Source organism: Nerophis lumbriciformis, linkage group LG02 (assembly GCF_033978685.3).
Source record: "Nerophis lumbriciformis linkage group LG02, RoL_Nlum_v2.1, whole genome shotgun sequence".
Taxonomy (NCBI): domain Eukaryota; kingdom Metazoa; phylum Chordata; class Actinopteri; order Syngnathiformes; family Syngnathidae; genus Nerophis; species Nerophis lumbriciformis.
The window spans coordinates 52,217,217-52,239,308 of NC_084549.2; the positions used below are offsets into that span (position 1 = coordinate 52,217,217).

At 38.2% G+C, this 22,092-nt stretch overlaps 2 protein-coding genes across 4 annotated transcripts in view; one reads left to right on the plus strand and one right to left on the minus strand.

Moving 5' to 3' along the window:
- ncapd3 (non-SMC condensin II complex, subunit D3) overlaps window positions 1–2,032 on the minus strand; it is a 121,329-nt gene extending 119,297 nt beyond the window's left edge. For 2 of the 3 annotated variants that reach the window (XM_061964451.1, XM_061964458.2), the window contains exon 1: window positions 1,483–1,577. In XM_061964451.1, coding sequence (XP_061820435.1) covers window positions 1,483–1,534 — 52 coding nt within the window. In that variant the 5' untranslated portion in view covers window positions 1,535–1,577. Of the gene's footprint in view, window positions 1–1,482; window positions 1,578–1,950 lie in introns of those variants that run through there. The other variant, XM_061964467.2, reaches the window with a different exon arrangement.
- Window positions 2,033–2,338: 306 nt separating this feature from the next.
- hells (helicase, lymphoid specific) overlaps window positions 2,339–22,092 on the plus strand; it is a 35,925-nt gene continuing 16,171 nt past the window's right edge. Inside the window, exons 1-11 of the mRNA XM_061964323.1 lie at window positions 2,339–2,768; window positions 3,048–3,145; window positions 7,371–7,489; window positions 7,578–7,700; window positions 7,790–7,831; window positions 7,894–7,921; window positions 14,237–14,295; window positions 14,380–14,421; window positions 16,315–16,542; window positions 16,976–17,158; window positions 20,608–20,751. Coding sequence (XP_061820307.1) covers window positions 2,761–2,768; window positions 3,048–3,145; window positions 7,371–7,489; window positions 7,578–7,700; window positions 7,790–7,831; window positions 7,894–7,921; window positions 14,237–14,295; window positions 14,380–14,421; window positions 16,315–16,542; window positions 16,976–17,158; window positions 20,608–20,751 — 1,074 coding nt within the window. The 5' untranslated portion in view covers window positions 2,339–2,760. The remainder of the gene's footprint in view (window positions 2,769–3,047; window positions 3,146–7,370; window positions 7,490–7,577; window positions 7,701–7,789; window positions 7,832–7,893; window positions 7,922–14,236; window positions 14,296–14,379; window positions 14,422–16,314; window positions 16,543–16,975; window positions 17,159–20,607; window positions 20,752–22,092) is intronic.

The window sequence follows — 22,092 nt, forward strand, 5'->3', positions numbered from 1 at the left end:
CTATATAAATATAATTCACAATTCACAAATGTAATTTAGAAAAAGTTGCAATGTTGACTAATAAAACAAAGCTGTTTTTTTTCTTTCAAACCGTCATTGCTCAAAACATAATATTGAATCAAAATCAATCTATCCAAGGTTCCGATTACTTCACATCAAATATTCCACTACGAAAAATATTTTTGGTGGAAGATTTTGCAAATTTGGTAAATAAATAACCAAAAAATTTATATTTTCTTGTTTTCTTACTGTACCGAAAATGAACTGAACCGTGACCTCTAAACCGAGGTACGTACTGAACCGAAATCTTTGTGTACCGTTACACCCCTAGTGTTTGATTATGCACGGATTCGCGAGGACTCGTAAAAGTCCACGTTATCTCTATGTGCGACGGAGCCGCATCAGAACGATGGTGGGGATTGCCAGACAACAGACGGTGGTGCCGTTCCGTGGCGGCTACGTTTCGCTGGTGTTCCACATCCTGTGAAAATCAAGGCTTAAACATACTCAAGAATGTACCGAAACTTACAAACATGTGTATCCTCTGTAAAAAAAAGTGTTCACACTCGGAACTCAACTAAGACAATGTCTGTGTCTGAATTTGCACGCTTACTTACACTTAAGTCTTTTGAGTGCATAAGTGTGTTCCCACTGACAACTAAAAAATGCAGTGCACTATCAGTACCCAGATGTTGTATGTAACACACCCCAAAATTGTGAGTGCAGAGTGATGGACCATTACCACCATACAAAGTTGCCATGTTAGATACTTGCAAATAGGGGAGAACCTCCCCCAGTAGTTGTAACTCACAATTACAAAAAGGAAGAAAAGGAAGCAGGTATATAAATGCTGTGCGTGCGTAACAACAGTAGATTTGAGACAGCACTACAATCTCAGAAAGTATACAGTACAGTATACTTAATAAAGTGTACTGACAGAAATATTTAATTTACATTCCAAATACTATAAGACACATAGGCTGTCGGTCATTTTCGTTGGCACTATGCGCGGGCTGTGTTTAATTTAATTTCTAGAATGTGTTGCAGTCCAATAAAGAAACACGCTTCAAACCACAAATGGACCCCGAAGCACTTTGAACTCTATAGGCCTTTATCATGTATATTTACAGTATACTACGTATACAGTGGTACAGTCCAAGCTGTACCCTGCCTATAGGCAAAAGTAAGCTGGGGTAGGCTTTAGTCCACACTCACTGCAAACAATACAGGTTGTATGCGCAAATACATGCATGCAATACGTTATTTCTCGATACATCAACCAAAGTATTCTTTCATACAGTTATTCATTGTAACCGTATAGGTGTGCTCACGTCACGAACGGCCACATTTAAGCCCTATTTTTCCTGAAAGACTGACTAACTTACGTAATTGTAAAATACAACATAAGATAGCGAGATATATAACACACATTCCCAAAAAAAACGTAATTAGAGGTAGATTGGTCCAAGATTGAGAGTTTACCTTGTGGGATTTCGTTTAACTTCAAAAACTGTAACGCAGACGTCAACTCCATCTTGTTTTGACTTCGAATAAACCCGCCCGAAATAGAGGTTTCACACATGCGCAGTAGAAATGTTTGATAGCGGAAGTCGTTGTATATATTGACGTCATATCCATGAGTACTCGGGCGGCATGTTAGGAATAAATTAAAAACGTAATCTCAAAAACACCGTTGAGAACAAAACATCTATTTATTAATATTTTGGTAGTGACATTACAGAAGACTAATGCTTGACGTTTATATTACACAGGGTGCCCTGTTCTGTAATATACCCCTCTTGTTTTCACGTGTTTTAAACCTTATGTTAGGTGGGCTTTTTGAATCTGCACTGTAACCACATAAGTTACCCATTGTGGGATATATAAAGTCTATCCCATTATATTATAATGTACAGTATATTAATAATTTCTCAAACACGGTATGTCTACCTATCTGTCGATCTGTGGAACACTTCCAAATGTCGATCATAAATCAAACATGCAAAAACTTGTCCTGAAATCTGAATTCGCGGGAAAGCGCCGTCTTGATTTAGTCAATTTGTCCATTTGGATAGGTGCAGCACTAAATGTATTATCTTTGTAAATTAAAATGTTGTATCATATTAAACATTATATCAGTTTAGTGTAGTTTAGTAAATTTTATAATGTGGTATTAGAGCCATTTTTTGTTAGCACTGCTCTGAAAATACAATAGTAGTTGTGTTCACAAACTAAATACCCCCGTATTTAGTGGCAAGTGTTTTCGTCCTGACTGGCGCGAAAAGGAACAAAGGCACCGCCCTTGCGCGCTGCTATTTAAATCAAGCTGGTACAAAACGTAACGGAAGTCAGTTTTTTCTTTCAAAGTTAAGGTAGTAACCAAACTTAATGGGACTATCTTTAAGGCAACCGAGCAGTTAGTGTTTTAAGTTGAAAGGCTCAAAACGACGACCACCACTTGCTCACCACATCTCGTGTTTTTACTTTATTTGGTTTGGTTTCAATTTAGCAACGCGGTAGCGTGTTCTACTGGAGTCTGCAGTCTTCGTCTTGAATAGAAAATAACTAATAGATGTTAAAATTGCTGTCACACTGCAGCTTGTATTCGCTGGGAAATCTGCGTTACTTCACTTTAAAGCAGCCGTGAAAACGTAATCGGTACTCTTAATTACCAGCTTGTGTAACGCGGAAGCTGGTTGTAGTTAAGTAAAACAGAATATTAACATTGTTACACTTTCAGCGTGTTCGAGTTCAAACACAATGAGTTGGTGAGTCGCGTTCTTTTTGCTTCTAACTTTCAATAACCAGTTGTCATTTTATATGCAGACCACGTGTCTACAATAGTTTATATATATCATATATATATATGTCAAAAATACATTTTCGTTTAAATCAGCTTCATGTGTATTTCGCTTGCAAAGGTAGCGAAGAAGAGAAGTAATAATGCAACAAATATAATAATAATGCAGATATAATCCTCCTTCCCAATATATAATATTCCATATTTGACTTATATAGATAGTAAATGACATTCTCTCCACTGACAGCGCCAAAGAAGAAAGTCGAAGTGTTTCCCCTCAGTGCCCGAAACCAGACGAGTCAGAAGAGCCAATGGGCACATCAATAAAGACAGAAGCCACAGAAGGTGAGTTATTAACTAAAGAACCTCATCCCAAACAGGAAGCTAAAAAAAATGCCATCAACTAATCCTGATTACGTACAAACTGGAATATAAAACACATGTATTTAATCACAACATTGTGTGTAGAGCAACTATACATTAAAACAAGAACAGCACTGGCATTGAACCAATTGCTGCGATGTTACTGACGTCACGTCCGGCTCACGTTACGCCCAATGAATACTGGCGGTGGTCAACCTAGCTCTGTTTTCAATGGGTAATTGGCGCCATTCAGCCTTTCTCGAAAAAATGCCCTATACTTGTGTTGTTGTTGTTGTTGGCTGTACAAACCGTACAAATTTCGGAAAGGATAAACGTTTCTTTAGAGTTCCTTGAACGGTTATCAAAAAGGGCGGAAGAGTGCAAGATTTGTGGAAACGAAGAGAAAAGTGGTGATTAACAAGTTGATAAACTTATTAGGGTGTTACCATTTAGTGGTCAATTGTACGGAATATTATACTGTGCAATCTACTAATAAAAGTCTCAATCAAAAAAAGCAGCTCACCGTTTTGGTTATCAGACAGTCCAGCGGGCGTGACATGAACCAGTTTCACTAAAGTTGCTTTTTTTTTCTCTATGTATCTATAATTGGGACATTTCTTATACAATAGGTAATTAAATAGCAAAAACACTGAGAAATGTCTAAGCATTTTTCCACCGCAGCACACAAAAATGACCATGACTACAAAATGTAGCAAAGTAAGTGTTCATTTTGTATTTAAAAATGAAAATAACAAAACAAAAAATTTTAAAATTAGCCCTAAATAAAATGTTCATGTCTTTAATGAGAAAGAAATGTCTGAAAAGCAATCTGATATCTTCTTGCTCGCCAATATGTAAGGTCGGATACAAGCAGTGTGCAAATCTGGACAGCCAGTTAACATCTAAATGTCCTCCAATAAGCACACTTGGTTGGTCTTATGTTTATTTTTTTGTCATTTACAAAATGTAAACATGGTAGGCTATAGAGTACTAGGAGCTAGCAGCTACAGTGCAACTGAGCACACAAACTAGACATACATAATAAGTGACCTTAATTAAACAGTATTGCAGTCTAACACATTTGTCAATATAAACAAGTATCAAATCATTATAGTTGCATATTACTTATATGTACAAAGTCTCCAAGGCAGGAGCGTAATAAAAAAGTCTCAAGTAACAAACATACCCGCACTCCGGTCCAAAGGAGCACAGTCGAAGAATGCATGCGTTTGCAGTGATCACTTCGTTAAAGGTTAGTTTGATATACTTTTAACGGTAATTATTTACCATTTAAGTATTATCTTGATAATTGTATTTCTTAAACATGTTTTCTACGAGTGTTTCAAAAAGCACCAACTCAGCGTGTCTAAAAGAAAACAAATGTGAGCAAAACCTAAAAGAGTTAAGCTTTTACCATAGTCAGCAATCATAAATGAAGCTTCCAGCACATACACAATGTTGACATCTATAGTTAGATTTTGATAAAGACAGGGAAAAGGGCGCTACTCGTAAACGGCGCGTGCAACAGCAACAAACATCGGTAGACGCAAAATTAAATCATGAAATGCAACCTTACCTGAGCAAAAAGGTTGCATATTTATCTGAGCTTGATACTAATTTCCTTGACACAGCCACACACATAAGTAGTTGACTTCCATACTTTTGTCCTGTAGAATGACACACAATCGTTTCTGTGGAAAGTTCCAAACCATAGAGAAATCTAGCTAAACAATGACACAAAATATGAACGTCACAATATTAAAATTGCAGACGACATTGAAATATTTGTACTGGAAAATCAACTGAAAAAACGTATCCTATTTCTCATTAGCATCACAATCACAACAATACAGCACTCGTTAATTTCAATCAAACGTGTTACTTATTGATGCACGAATAATTGGTGGACCATGTAAAGACATTATGTGCCTCCAATTTTTTCTACTTTAAATCCTTGTGAGTGTCAAAGGAAGTGCGGTTGAGCAGTAACTTAACACTCGACTTCGGTGATAATGAATAGTTTGAATCTTTAGAATTTGTTTTCTTAAGTGTATAAATCCACTCCATCCAATTTCAATATTTTTGTGTGATTTCTTGTATACTTGCCTCTAAACCTTTCAAAATCTGCACTGATTCAGGTAAATAAACAGAAGCCTAATGGGACTCTGTCTACGGTGCAAAGTTTTCTGGATGTAGTATATAAACATTTAGCAACACACTGATGTCCTGACTTCTTAGTTCACATGTATTTGTATATTTAACATTTTATTTATCAAGGGTAAGACAATAAGAACATGTTTTACTTGCAAAGCTGACATAACAAAAATGCAGCATATACAAGATGTCTCATCGTCTCATATACCAACTGTAATTACTGCCGCAAACAACAATCAAGAGTCCGCAAGTTCTTAACGTGCAGGGATAAATGTGTTGAAACGTAAATGAATGTTTAAGATGGACACACATTCCAAGTGTAAAACATACAAAGAGAATGTCTGCAACTTGTGGACGACAGCGCAGACTGTTAAAAATAAGGAAGCCATTGGGGGTGTTTGTTTATGTAATAATAGTTGATACTATTATTTGTTATTAATTAATACTATTATCATTAGGGCTGCGAATCTTTGGGTGTCCCACGATTCGATTCAATATCGATTCTTGGGGTCACGATTCGATTCAAAATCGATTTTTGTTCGATTCAAGGCAATTCTCGATTCAAAAACGATATTTTCCAGATTCAAAACAATTCTCTATTCATTCAATACATAGGATTTGAGCAGGATCTACCCCAGTCTGCTGACATGCAAGCAGAGTAGTAGATTTTTGTAAAACACTTTTATAATTGTAAAGGACAATGTTTTATCAACTGATTGCAATAATGTAAATTTGTTTTAACTATTAAATGAACCAAAAATATGACTTATTTTATCTTTGTGAAAATATTGGACAGTGTGTTGTCAAGCTTATGGGATGGGATGCAAGTCTAAGCCACTGTGACACTATTCTTTTTATTTTTATTTTTTTTATTTTTTTATAAATGTCTAATGATAATGTCAATGAGGGATTTTTAATCACTGCTATGTTGAAATTGTTACTAATATTGATACTGTTGATAATCATTTTTGTTTCACTACTTTTGGATTGTTCTGTGTCGTGTTTGTGTCTCCTCTCAATTGCTCTGTTTATTGCTGTTCTGAGTGTTGCTGGGTCGGGTTTGGTTTTGGAATTGGATTGCATTGTTATGGTATTGCTTTGTATTATTTTGTTGGATTGATTAATAAAAAATAAAATAAATAAAAAATCGATTTTTGAAAAATAAGAATCGATACTGAATCGTACAACGTGAGAATCGCGATTTGAATTCGAATCGATTTTTTTCCCCACACCCCTAATTATCATGTTCTCCCCGTTACTGCGTTGGTTCCCTCCTCCCACCTCCAAAGACATGCACCTGGGATAGGTTGATTGGCAATGCTAAAATTGGCCTTAGTGAGTGAATGTGAATGTTGTCTACCTATCTGTGTCTGCCCTGCGATGAGGTGGCAACTTGTCCAGGGTGTACCCCGCCTTTGTTATAACTAAGTACAGTATTTTGACAGTGAGTTCTGCGTATGTACTTTTACTGCCATCTAGTGTGTATTTTAGTCTGTGGAATAAAACAAGTACAACATCAATACAGTATTTATTTACCTATTTTTGTTTAAATCATGTGCTTTTTAAGGTTGAGACTACAAGCAACGAATTCATAAGATCACAAGTTGATTCATAATATTGGGGGGAACCTAAAAAAATTACAGCTTTTGCCACAACTTTCTGAAAAAGCGACTGCAAATTCAGGCCTTTTAAACCTCAACAATCACAAAAGCCTGCAAATTTTTGAAGGGATTGATTAGATAGCTACCTACAGTACAGTATGGGTAATTGTGCCACATTTGAGCGTTTTTTTTATATTTTTTTTATCTGAGCTTTTTTTCTGTTATCGCATTTATTGAAGTCAATAATTCCTCATATCGGCACAATATTTATCTTGCACCCCTTATTAAAATAATATATTATGTGCTATGAAAAAAAACTCCAAAAATATTTTTAAATTGCATATCAATATGCAATGTTTGAGGGGGGGAAAAAGAAATCACACTATTTCCCCAAAATGGTTGAGCCCTAATACTGATATAATTGTGAAAAGTTGTTCTGCTTTTGTTCCAAGATGTGAGTGTGAAGAGTGACAATATGTTGTCTGGAGTGATTATCACCAAAGAAATGGAGGAAGAAGAGCAAAATCTGATGGCAGAAGGTGAAAAGAAAGAGAAGGAGCTGATGGACGAGGTTTGTTGCTAAGCACCCAATGAGTCACATTATCCATAGATTACTCCTTGTGTTAGTTTTAACTTGTTTACTTTTTTGTAACCACTAGGCCCGTCAGGCGAGAGAAAGAGAGACTCATGAAATACGCTTCAAAAGGCTGCAACATTTGCTCCAGAAGAGCAACATCTATTCCAAGTTTCTTCTGACTAAAATGGAGCAGCAGCAGAGTGAGGTACAGTGCAGCAGTTTTCAAACCTCATCTCTTGAAACACAATGGTTGGTCCTTAAAGTCCTGCACTCTCTTTTCTGTACACACACCAGGAGAAAGTCAAAAAGGAAAAACTAGAAAAGAAGGCCAAGAAAGTGAGTGCCCCCCACCCCCACCCCATACTATATTATCGCTGACCTTTTTGTTTTATATGCAGAACACAAACCGCCCGGAGCCGGAAAAAGGTTGGTGAAGAAGTTAGTTTACTTTTAGTTAGTGTCCATGGAATTATTCCCTGTATTTGTAAACATTAACAATAACAAAAAAATGTTTGTGAAAATAAAAATATCAACTTTACTACAACTGTAGCATCGATCACACTGATACTTGGTATCGACACTACGCATACAGGTAAAAGCCAGTAAATTAGAATATTTTGAAAAACTTGATTTATTTCAGTAATTGCATTCAAAATGTGTAACTTGTACATTATATTTATTCATTGCACACAGACTGATGCATTCAAATGTTTATTTCATTTAATTTTGATGATTTGAAGTGGCAACAAATGAAAATCCAAAATTCCGTGTGTCACAAAATTAGAATATTACTTAAGGCTAATAGTAAAAAGGGATTTTTAGAAATGTTGGCCAACTGAAAAGTATGAAAATGAAAAATATGAGCATGTACAATACTCAATACTTGGTTGGAGCTCCTTTTGCCTCAATTACTGCGTTAATGCGGCGTGGCATGGAGTCGATGAGTTTCTGGCACTGCTCAGGTGTTATGAGAGCCCAGGTTGCTCTGATAGTGGCCTTCAACTCTTCTGCGTTTTTGGGTCTGGCATTCTGCATCTTCCTTTTCACAATACCCCACAGATTTTCTATGGGGCTAAGGTCAGGGGAGTTGGCGGGCCAATTTAGAACAGAAATACGATGGTCCGTAAACCAGGCACGGGTAGATTTTGCGCTGTGTGCAGGCGCCAAGTCCTGTTGGAACTTGAAATCTCCATCTCCATAGAGCAGGTCAGCAGCAGGAAGCATGAAGTGCTCTAAAACTTGCTGGTAGACGGCTGCGTTGACCCTGGATCTCAGGAAACAGAGTGGACCGACACCAGCAGATGACATGGCACCCCAAACCATCACCCAACCATGCAAATTTTGCATTTCCTTTGGAAATCGAGGTCCCAGAGTCTGGAGGAAGACAGGAGAGGCACAGGATCCACGTTGCCTGAAGTCTAGTGTAAAGTTTCCACCATCAGTGATGGTTTGGGGTGCCATGTCATCTGCTGGTGTCGGTCCACTCTGTTTCCTGAGATCCAAGGTCAACGCAGCCGTCTACCAGCAAGTTTTAGAGCACTTCATGCTTCCTGCTGCTGACCTGCTCTATGGAGATGGAGATTTCAAGTTCCAACAGGACTTGGCGCCTGCACACAGCGCAAAATCTACCCGTGCCTGGTTTACGGACCATGGTATTTCTGTTCTAAATTGGCCCGCCAACTCCCCTGACCTTAGCCCCATAGAAAATCTGTGGGGTATTGTGAAAAGGAAGATGCAGAATGCCAGACCCAAAAACGCAGAAGAGTTGAAGGCCACTATCAGAGCAACCTGGGCTCTCATAACACCTGAGCAGTGCCAGAAACTCATCGACTCCATGCCACGCCGCATTAACGCAGTAATTGAGGCAAAAGGAGCTCCAACCAAGTATTGAGTATTGTACATGCTCATATTTTTCATTTTCATACTTTTCAGTTAGCCAACATTTCTAAAAATCCCTTTTTTGTATTAGCCTTAAGTAATATTCTAATTTTGTGACACACGGAATTTTGGATTTTCATTTGTTGCCACTTCAAATCATCAAAATTAAATGAAATAAACATTTGAATGCATCAGTCTGTGTGCAATGAATAAATATAATGTACAAGTTACACCTTTTGAATGCAATTACTGAAATAAATCAAGTTTTTCAAAATATTCTAATTTACTGGCTTTTACCTGTATATGCAACAGACATTGTTATATTATCCTCTCTCTAACTCTTATTAATCCCCTTGTTCATTTCCTGTTAATAACTGCTTTCTCCTGTAACGGGCTTTCATCTGCACTTGTTAAATGGGAACTGCACTTTAAAAAAAAAAAAAAAAAAAAAATCGTTCACAATCATTGTGAAAGACATGACGACGGATATTTATTTTAGGTGCATTCTAACTTGTAAATAAAAGTCCGCTTGCAACGGCGCCAGTGGGAGGTCCTCTATTTCGTCCATAAAGTCCAAAAACATCCAAAAAGCCCCAGGAATACTCCATTTACATTTTGTAAATTGAATATTAACCAAGTATTAGTGATATTGTTATTATAAGCGCAAACACAGACAAACTATTTATAGCGGCGCCGTGATCAGGAGCTTGCGTGCCAATGTTGACATGATCGACTGATAAGCTGCTTCCTTGCTTCATTGCTCGCCAAACTTTATTCTAGATGTGTACAGCTCTGGTAATGGGTACATTCGCACCCACCTGCACAAATGTACTTTAAAATGTAACAATCAAAATAAATGACTTTTTTTTTGTTTACTAGGGCATGCATATATAATATGCATTAGTTTGACCATTTAATATCAAAGATAATAAAAAGGAAATGCTTGGAAATAGCATAAAAATGCCCCAAAAACTTGGAAAAACGCGAATTATAGCATTACTTTTTGGTGTAACCATCATGAGCGTTCTGTTCAGGTATATTTATTTTATATTTTGATAAATCATATTTATGTATTACTAAATTTAAATACCGTATTTTCCGCACCATAAGGCGCCCTGGGTTATAAGCCGCGCCTTCAATGAACGGCATATTTCAAAACTTTGTCCACCTATAAGCCGCCCCGTGTTGTAAGCCGCATCTAACTGCGCTAAAGGAATGTAAAAAAAAACAGTCAAATAGGTCAGTCAAACTTTAATAATATATTAAAACCAGCGTGATGTGGGCGCGCATGGAATCGTATATCAACATGGACGAAGCTGCGTGAAAAAAGCCACCCGGCCTCTTCGCGTAAACTTAAACTTACCTTAACCACTCGCTCATCTTTTCTTCATCCATCCCTTCGAGTTAGCTTTTATGATGACGCCGGCTGGAAAGGTCTCTTTTGGCAAGGTCTTCCTTTTGAATATCACCATGGGTGGAAGTTTCTGGCCATTAGCATGGCAAGCTAGAACCACAGTGAAGGATGACTTCTCATTCCCTGTGGTGCGAATATTCACCGTACGTGCTCCCGTTGTATCCACAGTGCGGTTCACAGGAATATCAGTTGCTGTGAAATAGTAATCCGTGTGCGGATGGAGAGATTGCGTCTTTTCATGAACCGGATCCCTGTCGTTTAGTAGGAGCCATTTTGTGGTCTTTACAGATGTAAACACACAAAGGAAATGAAACGTACGGTATATCCGCGCGCTTTTTCTTCTTCTACGCGGGCGGGTGGTTGCTTACAGTAGAAGAAGAAGCGCTTCCTGTTCTATGGGGGCGGGTGCTTACCTTGGCGGTTGCTTGCGTAGAAGAAGAAGCGCTTCCTGTTCTACCGGGAAAAAAGATGGCGGCTGTTTACCGTAGTTACGAGACCGAAACTTTATGAAAATGAATCTTAATATTTATCCATATATAAAGCGCACCGGGTTATAAGGCGCACTGTCAGCTTTTGAGAAAATTTGTGGTTTTTAGGTGCGCCTTATAGTGCGGAAAATACGGTAGTTATTGATCAATCTTTAAGTTGTGTGTAATTGATTTCAGTTTGCTTTTGACATATTATTTAGAATTGTAGTTGAAACTTGTACCGTACAACCTTGTGTTGCGCTCATGATGGCGTAACCAAACTAGATTATTTTGAATATTCCCTTTTTTACATTTAGTATATTTAAATATATTGTGTTTTATGCTTTTTTCTTTTTGGAACATGTACTATACATATAATACAATAAAATCCCATATAAAATTATGTTTCTACCAATGCTTTAATTTTGCCTTTGAAAGTAACACTCCAATGTCCATTGTCATAAATCATGCCTCCCACCTGGATAGTAGAAGGATGAGGACGTATTCTGACAAGTTAGTACACTTTGACAGCTAATTTAGAGCCGGATATGGCCAACATGACACAGACGCTTGGTTTCACCCCCTTTCTTAGCGAGAATTATTACCGTAGTCATTCTTTATGGGAACATATGAACAGCGGTCTGCATTCTAATGACAACAGACTCTGTACAGTAAGTGATGTTTTATTATGTTTATTGGCTCTCATAAAGTCTGCAGTGAGCAATATTCAGTGATGTAGTTGGGGGGAAAAAAGCGAACGTTGTAATGCGTTTATTAAATAAATGCGCCGCGTATGCTTAAAATGAACAAAATACATAAATGTTAAATGTATCCGTTACTACGTTACATACATACATGTATATAAAGCCTTAATGGAGGTGTTTGGATGTTTTTTAAGGGCTTTATAGGCAGAATAGAGCAACTTCTATAGGCTCCATTGTAAGCAGACTTTTGATCGCATTTATTTACTGATTAGAATGCATTTAAAAAAACATCCGTCATCTCTTTCATAATGATTGTGAATGATAAAGAAAATTCCAAAATAGGTGCAGTTCCCCTTTAAACTTGACTAAGCACTTGCTACATCTTCTGTTTCAAGATAGCTTAGCGATTAGCATGTCTTCTTGTCTGCTCCTGCTTGTTCTTACTTGGTGTGTAACATGGTTACCCTTGTCCTCCAGTGATAATAATACTTGCAAGAAATGTAGTTTATTTGTTGCAATGCAGGTGATGATTATTACGTTAGGAAACAGCCCCACACTGTATCCATTGTTGGCTACTAGCCGCCTCTATCAGCTAAGGAAACAAACATAAGGTACCGTATTTTTCAGAGTTTAAGTCACACCGGAGTATAAGTCGCACCTGCCGAAAATGCATAATAAAGAAGGAAAAAAATATATACTCCAGTGCGACTTATATAAGTCGCATTTTTTGGGGAAATGTATTTGATAAAACCCAACACCAAGAATAGACATTTGAAAGAACATTTCAAATAAATAAAGAATAGTGAACAACAGGCTGAATAAGTGTACGTTATATGACTCATAAATAACCAACTGAGAACGTGCCTGGTATGTTAACATAACATATTATGGTAAGAGTCATTCAAATAACTATAACATATAGAACATGCTATACGTTTACCAAACAATCTGTCACTCCTAATCGCTAAATCCGATGAAATCTTATACGTCTAGTCTCTTACGTGAATGAGCTAAATAATAATATTTGATATTTTACGGTAATGTGTTAATAATTTCACACATAAGCAACGTTCCCTCTAAGGTGTGCGCCTGCGCAATTGCGCACTGCTCAAGCGTCCTCTGCGCACAGCAAATATGCCGCGCACCAAATCAAATCCCATCTGAATTCTAAACAAAATAAACACATTTATTCTGTGTAATTTTGCAATGCAACTCTGAGTGACAGTGACAACAAGCGGCCCTAACAGTGTTCGTCAATTGAACAGCGTTCAATTATTGTAAAGTCTATCGAGATGCTTTCGAGGACAGGAATTATATCGATCACTTTATTGAGCCAAACTGTTTATATTCGGCCATAACCACACCAAAAACATGAGTAGAAAACTTCTATCTCGAAAAACTAGTCATTTTCTGCTGTACAAACCAGGCCAAAACCAACTTGTGATCTGTCACCAACACGCATACCACTAAGCCACTGTTGCGTTTATGGCCACACAAAAAGTCGGACAACTCAAACACCTCACAAAGTTACACTATTACCGGTACTCTTCAGTCATACGTGTGCTTATTCTACTGTCATTTATTATTAATGTTAATTTATTTATATTAATCATGGAATGCTGTTACTAGAGAAAGTTACAGGAATGCACACTTCATCCTATGCTTACATTTCATTGTGCAACTTGAGGATGTTTAAGGGGAACTAAATGTGATCTCTGAAAGGGGTACAAATGATTTCCAAAGCAGGACCCCCACCCAGACATATTGTACAATACTAATCCATAGCTTATGAAAAACAAGATTTCTTTTATTTTCATTACAAGTGGGCCAAATCACTAATATTACAAAATAATCTCATGAAAATGACTCCTCATTTGAGTGTTGTTATAAAAGATTGGTTTGAGACAGGGTGCTGCTGGTATTGCCATGTGTAATGTTGCTCACATGTGCTCCACTGAATGCTCAGGGAGTTTTTGTGTTTGCTCAGACACATGAACAATTAGAGGGAACATTGCACATAAGTCGCTCCTGAGTATAAGTATAAGTAAACTATGAAAAAAACTGCGACTTATAGTCCGAAAAATACGGTATCAGCCAGAAGGGATCGTTTTTGGTGATCTGTATTAATCAGCATTGAAAGGCATCAATCGGCAGTGATCGATCACATACTTTTTCTTCTGAAATTGGCTGATAATCGGCACATTCTTAATCATAAAAACTTATTGTTAGTCCTTCAAAGTTCAGGTTTGAAAGTTTGACTTTGTCCCTCCTAAAATAGATAAGAAGAAGAGAAGAAGGGATGATGACTACAAGATTGCAGATGTCATGTCTAAAGATGTATGGTCTCATTTTGACTTTTGTAAATGGTTTTGAAAATAGCTACTCTGTTTGCTCATCAATTATGCTTGACTTTGACTTCAGGAAATCATGTCACGAGCTAAGAAAGCTAAAGTGGAAGAAGAGGTAAGATTTAAAATAGTTTTTTTTGTGTTTTTTATGTTGTTGCTTTTTTTTTTACTAGATCTCAACTCATCAGTCCCAAATATTTCTTTTAAGTGCCTGATTTTACCACACATTGTAATGAAAGTTGTTTCTTTTGGGCAAGGCCTTGTTTGATGAATTACAAGAGAAAGTAAAAGTTGCAATAAAGTAAGTGGCACCTATCATGTGGACCAACTAAAGTCTGGGTGCACCGTGTTCTTTTTATTAAAAAATACATGCTCAAGTCAAAATCGACATACATGGTTGACCGCTTATGTTGACATCAAATTTGAGAAGCAGAAGGTTCATTGCTATGAAATATTGTCAGTTTATATTGACATGTATTGTAGCATTGGTAACTTTATCATTATCACTAATCAGCAACATAAATACTATCTAATTAGACAACATTAAAACATGCACAAAGTGACTTCCTATGTAGTGTAAGGTAAGCTTCAAAATAAAAGCATGGCAGTATTAAGTATAAGCAAATACAAGAATGTAAATAAAATAGTGTCTGTACAAATGGAGGAAAACCAACAACTAACAAATTCCTTCATTAGCCATTCTCATGTCTCTGGACAAAGTCGCAAGTAAATGAGAATGCAGTGGCTAGTTTTGGTTATCAAACAGTTCAAAGGGCGTAACATGAACCAGTTTCACTGAAGTTGCATTTGTTTTCTCTATGTAATTATAATTGGGACATTTCTTGATTAATAGTTAATTTATTGCAAAAACACTGAGAAATGTGTAAGCATTTTGCCATCACAGCACACGAAAATTACCACAACTACAAAATGTAGCAAAGTGTTAATTTTATATTTAAAAATGAAAATGAAAAAAAAAAAAAAAATAGCCTTAAATTAAATGTTCATCTCTTTAATTAGAAAAAATGTCTGAAAAGCAATCTGATATCTGCTTGCTCGCCAATATGTAAGCTCGGATACAAGCAGTATGCAAATCTGGACAGCCAGTTAACATCTAAATGTCCTCCAATAAGCACACCTGGTTAGTCTTTTCGTGTATTTTAGTCATTTACAAAAGGTAAACATGGTAGGCTATAGGCTTCTAGGAGCTAGCAGCTACAGTGCAGCTGAGCACACAATAGCACACAAGCTAGACATACGTAATAAGTGACCTTAATTAAACAGTATTGCAGTCTAACATATTTGTCAATATAAACAAGTATCAAATCATTATAGTTGCATATTACTTGTGTACAAAGTCTCCAAGGCAGGAGCGTATTAAAAAGTATCAAGTAACAAACATGCTCGCATAACTTAATGAATTATTGTGACCGCTAGTTGTCAACAAAAACAATTTCCACTCCACTTTTACTTAAAGACAGCATAAATCAATTGTTCTCTGTTTGGCTAATTTCACATGATCAAACCTTTTCTAACATTCCACACCACAATGTAATAAAAGTACTACTTATGATTACTGCTAATATCGTATAGGATCAATATCGGTACTGGCCAGTACTCAAGACTCCAATATCACTATCGTATCTGAAGTGGAAAAGTTGTATCAGGACACCACTTCCAAAACACCTTTTGCAGCCATGTTTTGCGGTTGAAAATTGCCTGTCAGTCAGTGCTTCCGTTGTTCCAACTCATTGCACTTACTTTCCTTGACAAACCATTTGTAACTGTTTAGCGCAGTAATTAGAATTGATTGGCTAGAAAGTTATAGTGCCATTTGGAGCACGATTTTGATTGGCAAAATGGCGACAAATAACCAATATTTGCAGGGATAATTGTATATATAATAGGCAGAATTTGGTTAATATACCACATACCGGTAGTCTGATTTGATAAGGTAATCGAGTCTGTTTCTGTCTTCAACCACTGTTTGTTCAACATTCTTTATCAGGAAATGGCCCTTGACCAGAAGAAACTAGACACCAAGGATATCGAGAGCATTAGCGACTCCAACGAAGACATTAAGAATCGCCTGGCCGAAACGGTGCGAGATAACGCCAAACATCTCTTGGACCCTAATAGGAAGGTGAACGGAGAGCCAGTCCCTGCTCAGCAGCCACAGCTCTTCACAGGCGGGGTCATGAGGTGGTACCAGATCGAGGGCATCGAGTGGCTTCGTGTGAGTATAATTGTATCCTGATCCCATGACAACACTTTGCGCTAATATTATTTTGAAAGGACAACTAATGTACCAGGAACTACTAGCATTCGTCATTTTAGGACTCGGTTACATTTTGGTTTGCATGAGACAATTATGTCTGGACTTGTCGCACTTCTTTCAGTCGTGCTAGATGAGGTAAAGTGTACTGAACTTAAACACGAATCAGTGGACTTAACGTGCCAGTTTTATGGGACCAAACACCATACAATGGCCTAATGCGAGGGACAACCTGAATGCAAATAGCAAGATCATAAAGATGAGTTAAAATGTTAAATGTCATGCTAACAGTTCCATGAAAAATAAAAATGTTTTACAATTCCCAATTTTTAATTTATTAAAATATTTTTAAACGTGAACAAGCTTTCTTCTTCAACTTTTTTTTTTATGTCAGATGTTGTGGGAGAATGGCATTAATGGAATTCTTGCTGATGAAATGGGTCTGGGAAAAACCATCCAGTGTATTGCCCACATTGCCATGATGATCGAAAAGAAAGTGATGGGGCCCTTCCTGGTGGTGGCACCACTTTCCACTCTGCCCAACTGGATCAATGAATTCAAGCGCTTCACACCCCAGGTAGGTGTTGGGGGTACCGGTACTGTTTACTAGTTGTCGTAGTACTATCACTGGACAGTACTGATGTACACTGAAAACCAGTGTGTTTTGGAGATGGTCCCTACTTGTGTCAGTACAGGAGAACTGTGAAATAATATGGCTATCTGTATTTTTTTATTCAGCTAACAGTCGTAGTTATGACACCTCCGTCGACAGCAGGTGATGAAATGCTCACTACAAAAAGACTTAAAACTTGGCTCAATGCAATATTTGTCCTAAAGTAGTTTCATCCCTGCGATGAGGTGGTGACTTGTCCAGGGTGTACACCGCCTTCCGCCCGATTGTAGCTGAGATAGGCTCCAGCGCCCCCCGCGACCCCAAAGGGAATAAGCGGTAGAAAATGGATGGATGGATGGATAGTTTCATCCAAGGGGGGTAAACGAACGCTGCATCCTCTGCAGTGCAACGTTTGAGCCTAATCTCCTACAAGACTTTGAGTATTGTTACGTTTGTAGTTATTAACTCTACCAACTTAAGTTACTTCTTGCTGGCTTAGCAGACACAACACAAGACTCCAGTGGAGGTCCTTACTTGAAGGAGACCTATTATGCAAAACCAACTTTTCTTACCTATTGGTACCGGTACTTGTTTTTGTGTACCGGTATTTGGTATCTGCATAAGTCCCGAACATTTTATATCACTCCATAGAGGTATGGCGGAGATATTTTATAAAACACATTTTGCCCTCCTTCATACTTCCTCCAAACGAATTGTTTGGGATTTGGCCAATTGGGGAGGTTTTTCCAATCTGGGACGTCCGCAGATATCTACAAATATTGTAGAGATTTACCAGAATAGGTTTGCGCGAGTTCGCCTTTGTAGTTTCACGTGTCAATAAGTATCGTATTTTTCTCTATCCTCTTGTTTTAGGGCAGACTGTCTCGTACATGCACATGCATCCTTTGCTGTTGCCGTTTCTAATACAAAGTAGCTGTTGCCATTTATAATACAAAGTAGCATAAAGTTGTAACTTATCTGTCAGTAAACTCGATATGGAAGCAATAAATACTACTAAAAAGTGGGTGGGGCGAAGATGCAGTTGAAGTAGAGCTATATAAATAAGACTGGCCACAAAACGGAGCATCCTTAAGAAAACAAAATATAATCTAAGCAACATTTTGACCAAAGAACCACTATTATGGGTTATATAGACCACAAGGAAGGGTTTTAATTCCTGAAAAAATACCACAGCAGTTCTGTTAGATAAGAGTATAATATCATATACAAAGAATCTAAAAAATATGCACACAGTTGTTAAATCCATTCTCAGCTATTCTCCTTATGTCTCTGGACAAAGTCACAAGTAAATGTGCAATCAATGGATAATTATGTTTTGGACAGCCAGTGGTCTATTAACATCTTCTCGACACCTTTCCTGAGGAGCAAATCCACTGGTAATTCCAGTGTGGAATAAAGTCCGGACCCCTTGCGAAGATTGTGTTTCCGAAAATCAAACCACCATCTTGTCACTCTAAAAGGTTCATTGTACTTTTCAATTTTCTTTTAGACAGACAATACATTTTCGGTTCAATGAATAGAAATTTTACTAGACATGTTTTGATTGTTGGCCCTGCGATGAGGTGGCGACTTGTCCAGGATGTACCTCGACTACCGCCCGAATTCAGCTGAGATAGGCTCCAGCACCCCTCGTGACCCCGAAAGGGACAAGCGGTAGAAAATGGATGGATGTTTTTACTGTCATCCGCAGTCTTCTTAAAGGTGGAAACTAACAAAACATCAGATTAAGGAGGCTATCAAAATTAAGCAGCAGCCAAAGGACACCTTCATTTAGGATATGACCTCTCATACCAGGGACTCCCTCCTCCATTAACCATCAAATGTGGGGAGTGGGGGCAGCCGACCAGGTAAAACTGACAGGTCTGCCTGGTTGGCTAAACCTATAAGAACATCTGATAGGCTACAGTCACAGTAGTCAGGAAACCCTACCAAAGACTGCAAATGACAGTCGAAACAGGTCAGGTAAAATCTCCATTAATTGTACTGAAAATATGGAGTCTGACTAGAAGAAAATTCCATCCATCCATCCATCCATCTTCTTCCGCTTATCCGAGGTCAGGTCGCGGGGGCAGCAGCCGAAGCAGGGAAGCCCAGACTTCCCTCTCCCCAGCCACTTCGTCCAGCTCTTCCTGTGGGACCCCGAGGCTTTCCCAGGCCAGCCGGGAGACATAGTCTTCCCAACGTGTCCTGGGTTTTCCCCGCGGCCTCCTACCGGTCGGACGTGCCCTAAACACCTCCCTAGGGAGGCGTTCGGGTGGCATCCTGACCAGATGCCCGAACCACCTCATCTGGCTCCTCTCGATGTGGAGGAGCAGCGGCTTTACTTTGAGCTCCCCCCGGATGGCAGAGCTTCTCACCCTATCTCTAAGGGAGAGCCCCGCCACCTGGCGGAGGAAACTCATTTCGGCCGCTTGTACCCGTGATCTTGTCCTTTCGGTCATAACCCAAAGCTCATGACCATAGGTGAGGATGGGAACGTAGATCGACCAGTAAATTGAGAGCTTTGCCTTCCGGCTCAGCTCCTTCTTCACCACAACGGATCGATACAGCGTCCGCATTACTGAAGACGCCGCACCGGTCCGCCTGTCGATCTCACGATCCACTCTTCCCTCACTCGTGAACAAGACTCCGAGGTACTTGAACTCCTCCACTTGGGGCAAGATCTCCTCCCCAACCCGGAGATGGCACTCCACCCTTTTCCGGGCGAGAACCATGGACTCGGACTTGGAGGTGCTGATTCTCATCCCAGTCGCTTCACACTCGGCTGCGAACCAATCCAGTGAGAAGAAAATTGAAAAGTACAAAATCTAGTCAGAACCGCTTTCACCCACAAGTCAGAGGTGATGTTCCATGTCTCAAGAACCGAACAAACTAAATGACTGATTGCAATGTGCTTCCGTCCGTCTGCCACCATAACCTCACACAGTACATTACCTTTATGTTCCTTGGAGCTACACAAGGGTGGTGGTTCCACGGGGTCCCGTGTAGCTCATTAATTTATTTTCAACTTTGCTTTGTCACCATATCACAAGGGTCTCTCTTATTTGAGCAAGTCCTGTTAGTTGGTAATCCAAAGTTTGTTGTTGGCGGATAGAATGACTGTCTTCAAAGAAGTTGATGGATCTGGTGATATTAACAAATTTTGTCCCCGAGTGGACCGTACTAGATGGTAAATAGGTTATACTTGTATGGCGCTTTTCTACCTTCTACTCAAAGCGCTTTGACACTACAACATTCACCCATTCACACTGATGGCGGGTGAAGTGTCTTACCCAAGGACAGAGCAGCTGTGACTAGGTGGTGGAAGCTGGGGATCGAATCCACGCCATCGCCATGGTGAACACAAAGCAGTGTTTTTGTTTGCTTTTGCTTAATTTGCCTCTCTCTTCTAGGTGTCTGTGCAGCTTTATCATGGCCCCCAATCAGAGAGGAGCAAACTACTTAAGCACATTCGCAGACCTCAGGGGCCCCTCGATATGTGTCCTGTGGTCATCACTTCATTTGAGATTGCCATGATCGACAGAAAATTCCTTCAGGTACTGTCACTATTTCTCTGATCAAATGGTTACAGGACAGGATCTAGAAATCTATATTTAGGAATAGCCGATGTAATTAGTCTTTAAGGGCCTTTACACCCTTTCACCTAGCTTTTAAAATCTAAACTTTTTTTATCCACTTTGATAGACGATCATTCCTCCAAATCTGTGCTATGATTGTTGTATCTCAGTATAAACAAAGGCAGCCATTAGTGTGTATTTTTTTCCCCCCATTAGTCTGCTAGTCAAACGATTATTGCTTATGATCTGCTGTACACGTTCGAGTTTGACGTTGAGTACTCGACTTGATTTGAAACCTATTCTAGGAAATTCTTTTGTTACAAATGACAGTAAAACAAATGGTTTAAAGATATAACCACATGAGTATACAACCACAGTAATAAATAAATCAACAGACTTAAAGTGCAAGATGTCCTGCAAACTTGACATTCAGTACAGAAATTATTTTCATCCAGTACTGTTAAGGTAATTTAGCTGCAATTATTGGTGGGCCTAAAGTAATAAAAGTGTAAACATGAACATTTCTGGTGGTCTATCAATTAGAATTTTATTAAGTGACAATTACAAATCTTTGTCGATGACTTTTTAGAAATCAATGTTGTTATTGTCAACTAATTCTTGCAGCAAACAAATTCTTGCATTTTTTCCAACTCTAAATCTATGAATACTGGTCCTGTCAAAAAAAAAAAGTTTTAAAGATGATTAATAATATTTTTGAATATTGATTAATGAAAGTACATTATTAAAGCGCTATACAACCCATTAGATCATATAATTTTAAACACATTTTTGAAAGGTCCCAATATTTTGACACTACAATTTTTTTTTTATTTAAGAAAAAATGTTTTACAAATGACATTAATTTTCCTTAAAACTTGATAACTATTATCTAATGTATTGGTTTATTTTGAAGCAATATTTGTTGCCAAACACCACTCTGAGTTTCTTCAGTCTTCTTTAGAGCGATGTATGCAATGACGGGATCATCTGATGACTTAATTTGGGAAACAGGACTGAAAGGTAATAGTAGTGAGTTTTTAGCCTAAAATTAGCAAATACATTAACTATAGCAACACAGCATTCATGCTGATTGCATTTGACACTAAACTAATGAGTTTATTCAACAACAAAATGAACAAAATAATTGAACATCAAATAGAAAAAATTCATACGCACATCAAGGGATTTAATGTTCACCTTCCTTCCTGATCTTAATGATGTCACTTCCTGTAGACCAGTCCTTCTCAAATAGTGTGTGACCTCGTGTAACATGCTTTTTAACATGCTTTTTTATGCCGTACCCGAATATGATGCGTAAGC